The following is a 12,799-nucleotide window of genomic DNA, read 5'->3' as shown; positions in this document are numbered from 1 at the left end:
GGTTGCAATTCAGAAAGGGGTTCAATATTGGTATTCTTACTGCTATGGCTTTAAATTGTAGTTGTGGTAGGCATGATAGTGTCAGTTCTTGTGGTTAGACTAAACTAAACTTATTAGTTGGCTGCAAATTAATGGGTTCTTTAATATGAATTATGCCCCTTGAACCGTTTTCTGATAGTTTTGGCTGCTCCGCCTTAAAACAAAACGACTTCTGAATATGAGCTCCCAGCCACAGGCACCAGATTCTGGTAAAAAAAAATATCATGACTCTTATGCTATATGATTTATTTTTTTTACCAGAATCTGGTGCCTGTGGTCCAGTCGTAGATCCCACTTACACCCGAATTGTGCTCGTGATTAGAGACGAAGGGGTCAAATGAATTGAATCAAAATAAGATTGTTATTTTATCTCCATTGCAATCTAACAAGTTTTCTACCACAGTCCCGTTCTGATGATGTTATGTTTAGCAAATCGAAGCGTGTCATGTAGAACCTGTTTCTCTGGGATTTGGGTCAGCAGATCAACTTTTCAATGAAGATGAACAGAATCTGTGATCCCACTCTAATTTCACCGACTGCGGGCAACTGGGGCCAGCTGGGATAATCTGATCAATGGCATACGATCAACTAAATATAGCTTTTTCAAAAAGCTTTCATGAACTTAATTTATCTTTCAGACTAAGGTATCATCTGTGACGTAATGAAGCTGGTATCGTGTCTAGTAATTTCTTGGTTGCTGGTTGTGACGTCATCCAGGTATTTAGATGAAAGAAGCCGACACACAAAACGAGAAAATGACGCCATTTTGAAGGAAATCGAGGGACTTTTGGTGGAAATACTAAAAGAAGGTATAGATTACAAATTCATTTTTGTCTTTATAATGAGGTTGAATCCTTAGTTCAGGTCAAAAGGTTAATTTGACGAACTTTCAAGAGAGTTGTCGTTAAATCTTAACTGAAGTGGCTATATTAAAGATGAAACCTAATAAAAAAACGAAATGAAAGATTGGTCCAATTTGAATTAGACTGAAGGAGTAGTTGTATTGATCTGTTGTGTTAACTTTCTAATTGTTTCATTTCAGAACTTGGTAATGTGGAAGCAGTGACGTCATGGGTAGAAACAGCAAATAAATTAACTCTGGACCTGGAGAGTAAACTGGCCGTCTCGGAGTGGAATCTAGCTACTAATATCACCACAGAAAACGAGGAGAAGGTACGTTCTGTTTTATTCTCAAACGACCTTTACTTGAGATTATGCTTGTTATATTTTTCATCTGCAAAGCAACTGGCACCAGCATTTTCTTGGTAATAAGCAAATGAAAAACTCTTTTTGTAGTACTATGGTCAGCTCTGAAACACCAAACATACTCAGTAGTACTGTGTTGTCAGTGTTATCTGAACCGGAAGTATGATCCAATAGTTCATAAATCAGGTTTTCACATCTGAACCTAAAGTTTGACACAAAAGATTAGCTTTTGATGTAGTGGCGGTGCCAATGGGGTCACAAGGAGAGGGGGGGGGGGGTGCATCTGTCCGACATTGTCCCTCCATTATTCAGTCTACTCCATATTTGTAACCCCAGTTCAAGTAGGCTGTCACAGCTACTGTATTATATAAACTTTCATTTCTTAATCGGAATTTTTAAAGATTGTTCCCAGTACAACCAGATTGCCCACGAGGCATTGTGATTATTTAATTAATAATACAATTAGAGTTTTAATTAAATCTGAAATCGGTTTATCCATCGTGTTTTTCTTCCTAATTCTTTAAAATTCATCAAATTTAATCAAGCCTACATATTTATGTTCCAACGGTTTTAATAATAATTATCTCTGGATTTAGATTTCTTGATTCAAAATCCGATTTTTAACTTCAAATTTGATTAATCCCGATTTTCTACAAAGCTTTTTTGATAATTATTAATTATCTATTGAATTTTAAGATTTATGGATTTTGTTTCTCAAAAGTTGTTGAACTACGAGACGTTAGAAAATTTCAGTCAGATTCGGTCATTAGTCCCCTGATGTCGGAAGGTCATATTGTTAAGACAACCTTAAAGATATCTACACCATTCTATGAATCAGAAGGTAGAGGGGCCGAGGAGTTGCAACACTATGTCAGAATGGAAGGGGATTGGGGGCACCCGCATTTAAGACGTCAATGACAACACATTTGGAATATGGGGGTGGGGGTGGGGGGAGTATACAAGGACTGGCCGCCTCATTTTTTTGGGAGCGTGGCATGGTCTCTGCTGACCCCCCATAGAAACAGATCAAAACAAAAACATTCTCTGGCAATTCTTTTAAAATGATCTGAATTTACTCAAAATTTTATATGAGTTTTCTTGCAACAAACATTTTTGCATCCGCTCATCAAGCTCCCCTGGGAATCGAAGCATCACTCAAAGGTCATCTATTTAAACTTATCCTGTAATTCGACCTTGCTATATAATTTCAAGTTTAGGGATTATTTCGTTATATATTTGACCGGTCTAGTAGGATTAGGGCATTTGTAGTAAAACTACTAACGTCATAACATGGTTTTAGTATTTTATTTTAATTTAGATTACTATATATGGTTTTAATTCTCTTTTAAATGGCATTTTAAATCATGAATCGAAAAAACACCAATAAAAGAGAATAACTGATAAGCGGATTTAAAGATATTGTAATAGTATAAGGGGATTTGAATATAGGAGATGGACAATACCGTTTATACTTTGTTTAAATGTCAAGGAAAGTCTTTTAAGAAGTTAAAGAATGCTTATATTTTATATCGCCTACATCGCCTATAAAAAGACTGTTTATTTATTATTCGGTGTTTTTATTCAAAAGTATATTAATCTTGCGGTTTGTCAACATATTATTGTGAACATAGAATTCAAAATTAGTTTGTTTGTAAATACTCTGAAAGCTGCGTGGAAATTCTGAAAATGATGTTGAGTTGACAAACACAAATAAAAATATATTTTTATCTTATATAAAGCTCCGTTAATGATGTCGAGTTGAAATTGCAAAGGCCTTATTAACATTATTAACTATTTGAGTTCTCTAAGAGGGATGATAAACCCAAAATCCGAACATATTCTACCTCATTGGGTGATTGTAGTCGAAAGCAGATTAAAGTTTGGGTTGTTCAAAGCTATTCTTGAACCAGCCTATAACAAAATAACATCAATATCTATGTCCACGGCTTCCGACTTTCAAACACTCTGTATTTCTCTTGTGATTTGACTTTGATGGTATTCCCTCAGCCCTCGCCTACAAAACCATGATGAAAGTTATTAATATTCCAAACTTAATTAATGAATTGTTTTCTGGACCATACAAAAGGAATTCTATGACGTCATAGGTGCTCCAAGGTACCACCAGGGGAATACTCTCACTCCAGGCTTGGAAACAAGGACAATGTAGGAGACAAGATGAAAGACCCAATAAAAAAGTGATATCCGAACTATTGTACTTGATCCTTTTTTATCTTGCAGATGTAGTCGATGCAGCACTCAATCTAATTAAAATTTGATTACAATTTCGTATTTTAATATATTTTCAGATACACACTTGTCATCTAATTTTACTTAGATCATGAGGTGATAAACCCAATCGCAAAGTGCTATCCGATCTATTGTACATATGATACAATCTTATCTTACAGGAAACAGAGGCATCGGTAGAGTCGTCGAAGCTGGGAAGAAGATTGAAAACTGAAGCGGATAATTTAAACCTGAAACATGTCAATGAAGATGTCAGACGACAAGTTGGTGTATTCCGGAAGTCGTCTGTTTCAAAAAGACCAGATATAGCCAGGTTAGCATATATTTTGCAACTTTCGGCAGTTTTGCATGTCGGACTTTCACAGTAGATCCTTCACGTCCTTAAGTCACGGATAAATTTACAGAGTCACTGTCACAGAGTAATTCTTTTCTGTTTTTTCCCCGAAATAAACGGCCTCTGTGAAAATTACTCTAGCGCCCTGCAACATATTCAGCTTAATGGAAACTGTCGAAGATTGTCGAATGCCCCCGAATTTGAATTTCTAAAGGGAAGTAACTCAATCACTAATCTAATTGGCTCTCTTACTGACGTCTCGTTTCTCCCCCAAATTTTTAAATGGAATAACTCAATCGCTCAATTTGATTGGCCCTTAATTTGACCTTTTTGTTTTATTTTAGGAACCTTGCACATACAACCAATAAAATGACGTCAATTTACAATAAAGGAAGAGTGTGCACTGTCTCTGGACGACCTTGTCTACCTCTCGAACCGGATCTGACGGATCTGATGAGCAACAGTCGTGATCCAAAACAGTTGTTAGAGGCGTGGGTAGGATGGCGTGACGTCACTAGACCAATCAAGCCGTTATATACTAATTTTGTTAATTTGAAGAATATAGGTGCTGTTGAAAATGGTAAGTCTATCACGAGAGAATGTCGTTAATAATATGTTAACGTTATCGTTATTTCAGCTGTCCACGACATTTCAGAATTTAAATTATACCCACAGTTGTAATTTAACAATGACGTCTATTATCGCTTCCATAATGAACATTTGCTGTTTCTTAACGTTTTTTATCGAAAATTAAAACAGTTAGAACTGCAGAACATATTACAATGCAATTCACTACCAACACCAGAGTCCAGTTAAACAAACAATTTGTCGATCAATTTGTGTAATAGGCATGGTATTTCTCAATGTAGAATTCCACATTTACCATAAATTCGTATAGTCAGAGTTTTTGAGGTACTGGTCTAGGAATATAATATACGACCCATTCGGCAAAATTCGGCAGTTTCCGTAAAGATGAACTGGCATAACTTTCATTGTATTCCGTTTGCATACGAACATTCAATGCACTAACGAAACTGGTACGCTTTTGCACAGTATTTTTATATCCATTTATCAATTTTAGGTTATTCGGACTACGGAGCGTATTGGAGGGATGAGTTGTTCGGGGATACTCCAGATCTGGAAGAAATGGCGGCTAAATTGTGGGTAGAAGTAGAGCCTCTTTATACACATCTCCATGCCTACGTCAGATCGAAACTACGAGATTTCTATGGCGACAATGTTGATATTGAAGAGGATGGTGGGATACCAGCTCATATACTTGGTAAGTCTTTATTCGGAGCATCTTCAGGGAATTTGAGGAAGGGCAAGGAACAAAGAACAGCACGTTTGACTATGCGTTTTCAATATTTCACTCTTGGCTTAGCTTGCTGATATCACTCGTGTTGTATTTTGTGCAATATTGAAAACCATAGATACATGAGTGAGATTCGACCATTACATACGGACGCATAGCCCCATTTTGGTTAGCCGAGGACGTCTTTGTAAAATTATTGCCCAAAGATTGAAATAGAACGAACTGATAAAGCAAAAGCCATTGGTAGCCTAAATGATTTTTCTGAAAACCTTGATTTTTTAATTGTAGGAAATATGTGGGGCCAGAACTGGGCCGGTATTTATGAAATAGTTAAACCTTATAATACCGTAGACACCAACAGGCAGGTGGAGGACAGACTGAAAGAGGAATACGATGTAAATGGCATGTTCCGTCTTGCAGAAGAATTCTACAGTTCCATTGGTCTATATAATATGACTGACAAGTTCTGGAATAATTCCATGCTCTCTAAGCCTGCAGATAGAGAAGTCCAGTGCCATGCTTCAGCCTTTGATCTTTACCAACCAGGTGACTTTAGGTAAGAACTTTCACTGTCTGTGAAATCATAACTAAATCAGTTTGGAAGCGCTCTATCTTATTTAGCATTTGAAAATTCACCATTTCACTATCTTCCAGGATGTTGAGGTGTCTTGTTTAAAAACTGTGGTATGTGCCTTTGGTAAGGCAAACCATGGCCCTTTAGCGACTACGTTTATCAATTCTTTCTCCTTTTTTGGCAAGTTTCAAAGACCAAAAAAAAAAAAATTGGCGTCGTTAGACTTTGAAACAAACGTTTATAACATGTCTGTTCTTCTCTTTGCAGAATTAAAATGTGTTCAGAAGTAAACTTGGACTACTTTCAAACAATTCATCATGAAATGGGTCACGTGGAGTACTACATGGCGTATGAATCTCAACCATTAGTGTACAGAAACGGAGCAAATAGTGCGTTTCATGAGGCGGTAGGAGACACTATAGCGTTGTCAGTACGTAGCCGGAAACATTTAGAGACCATTGGATTGTTGGATGAAGACACCCTTGATGACGATGGTAAATATACTTTACAGTTTGCACTATCTATGGCTTTCGTTGGAACTCGTCTCAGTACGAGTTACACAGTGACCAGTGATAGAAAGCTCAATTATGAATTAAAGAATTTAGTCATAGAAAATTGTTATTTTGATAGTGTTCGGGTTCCTCTGCTTTGTTAAGCAGTACCAGTCCTGGAGAAGGACCAAAGGATGTGAAATAAGGTAGAGAAAATACACGACACACTCGATACTTATTAACCATGCTTCGTCCACGGGATGTACCAATCGTACCTACCACGGCCATTCTCACAACGCCTGACAATAACCTCATATGCAGATGGAAGAAAATCTTCTTTAATTGTTAGGCGGAAGTTACATCCGCGTTACAAAGTGTAGTTCTTCAGAGTTAAATAAATAAAATAAATTTATTGTCACATGACCTAAATTTTGAAAGTAGTGATTTATCCTCCAGTTGCATATGAAGTTATTGTCAGGCGTAGATAGAATATCCACCGTAGATACGATTGGGGATGTAACTCCCAAAGATACGAAACGTCTAAGCATTAAGATAATTCACTCTAAAGTATTTGTTATTTTGTGTGTTTCAGAAAGCGATATCAACACTCTATTGCTCCATGCCTTAAATAAAATCTCCTTTCTACCGTTTGGTTATTTAGTGGACAAATGGCGCTATGATGTGTTTAGAGGGGAGATAACTCACCACGATTACAATGAAAAATGGTGGGATTTAAGGTAAGACTTGTATTCTTCATAAAACAAGAACTATTAAACTGAATTTACGTCTACAAGAGAGTTTTGTTTCGAGGTTGCCGTAGGTCATTGTATCATGTTACTGTGCAGAATCCTACTCCTCTTTAGCGTGGGCTGATATTTTGTCCAATGGATCATTTTCTTCTTTCAGGCTTCGTCTGTTTATCCATAAATGGATATTCCTTGTTTCTATTTATAGATATGATTATATTTACTAATCTCCCTTGTTTCTATTTATAGATATGAATACCAAGGTATAAGTCCACCAGTTGAAAGAAAGGCGTATGGATTTGATCCTGGAGCAAAGTTCCATATTCCTTCCAATTCACCATATATCAGGTTAGGACCAATTTTCAAATCTTGGGATAGTGATAAATCCTAAGTTTTAGTCGGATTGCAAGAATTTTGTATTTCATAAACAATATATGCTACCGGTGCTTAAGGTGTATGAAGAACCACAGACGTTGGACTGAAAATTGGAATGGTACAAATCCATGCTATCAGTACACTTGAAACCTATAGAACACATCTTCACAATCCCTTTAAGGTGATATCATCCGTCATGTCTGGAGGGGGTAGAAGAAGGTAAATCTCTATTTCCACAAAATAGCCCAGAACCATGCCTCATTGCTAATATCTCATGTTTTTTTTCTCTTATTTCAGTTATTTCTTCAGTTTTATTCTTCAATTCCAATTTTACCAGAGAATGTGTGAATTATCTGGTCACCAGGGGGCGCTTCATACCTGTGATTTTTATGGGTCAGAAGAGGCCGGTTCAAAATTTAGGTAAGTTGTTTGTCTTTACTCAAATCCGTTAAACTATGAGAAAATTTTCCGTGTTTCCAAGGCAGTGTACTAAACCTATCATCTGGGATTCTTCTAGTATATGATGACGACCAGTTTTAATCAGATACCTTGGACCATCGCTGTCTAGTATTAATGCCCTTTCACTTGGAAATGATATCACAACCGTCTCGATAGATAAAAGTACTAATGTTGAAATGGACGAGGTATGGTGTAGGATGTGCGATTGTCGATACAGTACAAAATAGTAGAATTGATACTTCTGCCTCTTAATCCCGTCCAGCAGTGAACGATATAATATGGAAATTCCTTTTTTTTTTCAGAGAGATGTTGGCATTAGGCTCTAGTATACCATGGCCGGAAGCTTTAGAAAGATTTACAGGCAGTAGAGAAGTGTCCGCTAAACCCTTACTGGAATATTTTCAACCTTTGATGAACTGGTTAGAGGAAGTTAACGAGGAAAATGAGTCGATTGTTGGTTGGAAATAATCAACATCCCGAAATGTTACTATGCGATCTCGATATGTACCTTGTCCTATGAACTATTAACTGGGATAATGAGCTTTTACATGACAATATGACTATATGACCTCCATATTAAGCTGATACTACTGACTAGAAGATATCAACGAAGGAAAAGGGTCGATCGTTGGTTGGAAATAATCCCCATCCCGATATAATATTATGCGATTGCGATCTCGATAATTTATGCTGCTGAATTCTTGTATGTATAATAATTTTTTGCAGGTATGATCTTCGTTGTTTAATAGGCGATACAATTCCACACTGATAAATATTTAACTGAAACGATACTCAATATTTACAGTGCGATTCAATTTGATTCAATCTCTATACACAACTTTGTTGTTTTGTGATGAAAAGTTGTGAAGTTGAAGCGATTCTCGATGTGTATACTATATGGCGATAGCATACGATCTTCTTATATAGTTGCAATAACGACGTATCATTGGTACGATAACGATGTATCGCTGGTACGATAACGACGTATAGCTGGTACGATAACGACGTATAGCTGGTACAATAACAACGTATCGCTGATACTTGAAAATTACGTGACGATGTAATTATACTTAATATTGATATTACGATATGCTGCGATAGACAGCTTGTACGATTTACGATTTGTATATATGGCTCTATCCCTATTTTCAACTATCGTTACGTCAACTTGAAACAACACGAATTAAATGTTAAATAACTTTTGCACACAGATTTATTTATTTCTCTTTTTTATGTAACAAAACTAGGCATTGTTTTATGTAGAAGGTTCTGTATTTAGAATTTCATTGAAATATTGTTTTGTTAATTTTTAATCAATTTTAAGAATATTGTATATAAACTTCACTTGTTAAATCTCCACTGTTTCTATTATTATTTATTATTTATAGAACTATTATACAATAAATTATTATTAAATATTAAGTTCATATCTTTCTTTATATTGGTTTAGAGTGTACATCGCTTCCCTTTTGAGAACATCGTTCACCACACAATTATGCAAATCCAATATCAGTCCTAGAAACAGTCGGACGCCACTGACAAAAACCGGAATATATAACAGCAGTAAACGATATCTGTGTCTTCAATCTTCAACACTTGCAATACACATCATGTGTTCACACCTTGAAAGAAGTAGCACTATTATCATAGAGAATATTGACTGTTAGCTGAATAATTTAGGTAATTGCCATTGGAATCAAAATATTCTAGATCCTGACACATGTTCCGGTAACGTAGTTCTTCCACCAATATGACAGCTATGTCACGAAAGTCGAGATGACAAATTAGTGTCCCAATCAAAACATGTTAAGCCTAGTTATAGTCATGTTATTGTCTCCCAAAACAAAAACCAATTTACCACATTCCGATAATAAGCCAACATGACAAACCAACGTCACAACTTCAGGGTTCAGGTAGGATGCGTGACACTTGATGGATGGAACACAGTCGAGATCGATTGAAAAAGTTTCCGTCTTCACACGGAACAGTTATTTAAATGCGTTAAAATAAGCCCTGTCAAGGCTGAGAGGATGGGAAAAGTTTGTGGGGTAGGGGTTAAAATTGTAAGATATTGGGGATGCACCCCACATCGCCCCTGGGAACAGCCCCTCTCTTTTTAATTTGAAAGACATCTGCTTCTTCCACTTAGTTCTGAAAAGGAAATTTGAAGGAATTAAACTAGATCAGTACTGCTCAAAAATGTTTTGCACCGAATTGAATGGACGGTTATTGTCATGCAAGGTACTGAAATCACATGCGCTCATCAGCGTTTAATTTTGGCTGATGGTACTGTCATTTTACGGACACGATTGCAAATGTACATTGGACGCAATGGGAGGTATGTTATTGCGCTAATCAGCGTTTCATTTGCGCCATCGTTTTTAATACTATAACTATACACAGGCCTATATCCAGACTTGATTGTTAGGAGGGACAAGAAGTATATCCGGTGTATGCTGTTTAGTTGCAGTAATGGAATTGGTAGGTTATCAGAATTGTTTCTGGTGGATATTCCACCCCTCCCTTGACCACCTGTTTCTATGGGACTGGCTTACAAACGAATACGAAAAAGTATAAATTCCTACCTTCTGTTTTGAAACCAAGTTTTAATCTGTGTTTCTGATAATTCTAAACTTTTTGACAATTCAATTCTTTTACTCACGCTCAGATACCGATCAGCCTACAAGAAGTTATTTTATGTGGTTTCATTATGAACAAATACAACACTCGTCAACACGTTGCTCAGAAGGCGGAGTGCTGATGTTCTAGCACCCCGCACAACGTTTCTTTTTTCCGGCAAATATATATAGAGCATCTGAAATAAAACTGGGCTTACAGCTACATACAATGGGTTACGCGTTAACTCAGTGGGACGGCGCTTGCTTGCTAACCCTAATGCTTCGATCCCAGAGATGACAGAGATTGGGTATATGGTGTTTTCAGAATACAGAACAACTCTGAATGATTTGAAAGACGTAAGGATGAGATAGGGTATAATAACTGTACTGAAACAAAATGAATGGCGGTTGTGAGAGACAATCAGTGGTATCAACTCAAATGATAACTTTCCATCTTACCTTGAATTCTGCCTCGAGATTTTCTAACTGTTTACTGGAATAGGCTTGACGTGGTTTCCGATCTATATTTACTCGTCGCTGACGGCGGCTAGTTGTATTTCTCTGTGCTGAAAGGATTGTTTGATACAAATTTCAAAAGAATATGATAAGATATGAGACTCTCGGGTAACATCTGATGTTCCGGAGAGCCTCGATGGCAACATCCATCACAGTTATTATCATAGCACACACTTATCATGTATTTTGAATAAAATCATTCTCTACAAATACAAATTTAACTGAACAAAGTCGGAAGTGGTGAGTTTCAATTAAAAAAGAACTGACCACTTCGCCTGTGACACACAAACACATTGAAAACAGACTATAAAAGGCCCATTGCATAATAGATGTGGTTTTTTTTTAGGCAGTTATTTCTCAGAACACCCCCTAATTCTTTTGGACTGTCGTCTCTTGTATTGAAATTAGAAATGGTACAACAATTACCTTCTAGCACTAACTGTCTGTGATACATGGACTGGTAAATCCAGCCTGGACTCTCTGATGTCCAGTGTGGTAGTGTGTAGCACAATCTAGGTACAGGACGGATGACCATTGGAGATCTGATAACATCACAGATAGGTTGAGGCGAGCTGATTTTCTCAACCTATAAGCAAAAGCATATAAATGCAATAAACACTCAGGACTGACTTGGATTATTTTTTTCGTTGCGATTCGTTTTTTTTATTCAATTGTTTCAACTGTTAACGATTAAAATTGTAGAATATTTAAGAACACGAAACAAAACTAAAAAGTAATGAGAGAGAACCAGCGCCGCAGATGTCTCTTCCAAGACAAGATTTGTCAACATTACGGACTTGCACGATGTATTTCTCAGCATCAGAAGATTTTGGCAGCCCCAAGACACCTGCATTACTTCCTCTTTAATAATTAAAACCTATTTTCAGCCATGACAACTTGAGAGCCTCGCAGAATTTCAAGAAAATGATCTTTCACTGGTACGAAATGACTGACTCATTTCCTCACCCCTAACACATAATTTATTTGTTGTGAATGCCATATTCTGCGCAATTGTTCCCTATGTATCGAGGATTTTCTTGATTTTTCAGTTAGTTGGTTCAAAAATTTGTCCTTCAGGTTAAAAGAGAATAAAATTTCACACATTTTAATCTCTTTCTTGATTATTGGAATACAATCGCTTTCCATGCCTTGAGCAAGAAATTAAAATAATGCGTCCGTGAATTCATTTACTTAAACACCTACCTGTGTAGTTGGTACTTCAGCACTTGTTGAAGATGATCCTTGCACGTGATCAGATTCATCACGTTTTAAAATATCCTCAATTGATAGAAAATTTGTTTTAGAATTTCCCGAATGTTCCTGCGATTCTGCAGACTCCGCAGACGAAGCAATTTGCGCTAAACTGGACGACATTGTCACGTTGTTCCAAAAATGGCCTTCAGCGCACCTGCAAATTCTTTACGGTTTTGAGATAAAAAATCAAAAACGTTCATATTTATACTGTGATTATGTTTTTATTCAATTAAAGTAAATCGTTTAAGAGCCATTTTTACAAAATGGCCACATTAAACATCTTTTTCTATTATTTTAATCAATTTATGTCGCTTTTAAGTGATTTGAAGAGTTGTTATGGCTTTGAGAGTAATTTGAAGGGTTGGAGAGTATAGACACCAGACGACGTGATTCCCAGTATTTCCCGCCAGTAGAAAAGCGCGGGAATCGATGCGCTAAAAGGTATAGTTTGATAGTAACGTTAGATCTCGGCTACTTAGGGGCCCGTAGCCAAACTTGATTGGGGCAAGTTATCCTATCTATACCATGTGAACACTCTGAATATAATATAAGTGATTTAAATAATATTAAAAACTCAAACCACAGGATAATGCAAGTATGTAATCTAGAGATTTCTCAATAAGGA

At 36.6% G+C, this 12,799-nt stretch overlaps 2 protein-coding genes across 2 annotated transcripts; one reads left to right on the top strand and one right to left on the bottom strand.

Annotated features, from left to right (window-relative positions):
• Window positions 1-4,195: 4,195 nt before the first annotated feature.
• Window positions 4,196-8,254, top strand: LOTGIDRAFT_115941 (hypothetical protein; the record flags this gene model as incomplete). The annotated part of the gene is made up of 8 exons (XM_009054519.1): window positions 4,196-4,406; window positions 4,908-5,108; window positions 5,430-5,697; window positions 5,983-6,209; window positions 6,799-6,943; window positions 7,202-7,300; window positions 7,625-7,747; window positions 8,089-8,254. 8 exons carry the CDS (start codon window positions 4,196-4,198, stop codon window positions 8,252-8,254), a joined length of 1,440 nt encoding a protein of 479 aa, XP_009052767.1.
• Window positions 8,255-10,367: 2,113 nt separating this feature from the next.
• LOTGIDRAFT_115738 (hypothetical protein) lies at window positions 10,368-10,950 on the bottom strand (the record flags this gene model as incomplete). The annotated part of the gene is made up of 2 exons (XM_009054518.1): window positions 10,368-10,466; window positions 10,864-10,950. Coding segments are annotated over 2 exons (186 nt in total), but the record flags the coding sequence as incomplete, so codon positions are not given.
• Between the last annotated feature and the right edge of the window lie 1,849 nt (window positions 10,951-12,799).

The sequence above is a fragment of the Lottia gigantea genome (genome assembly GCF_000327385.1).
Source record: "Lottia gigantea unplaced genomic scaffold LOTGIsca_22, whole genome shotgun sequence".
In the NCBI taxonomy this organism is placed as follows: Eukaryota; Metazoa; Mollusca; class Gastropoda; family Lottiidae; genus Lottia; species Lottia gigantea.
The sequence above is the reverse complement of the archived record's forward strand: the minus strand, read 5'-3'. Positions and strand labels throughout refer to the sequence as shown.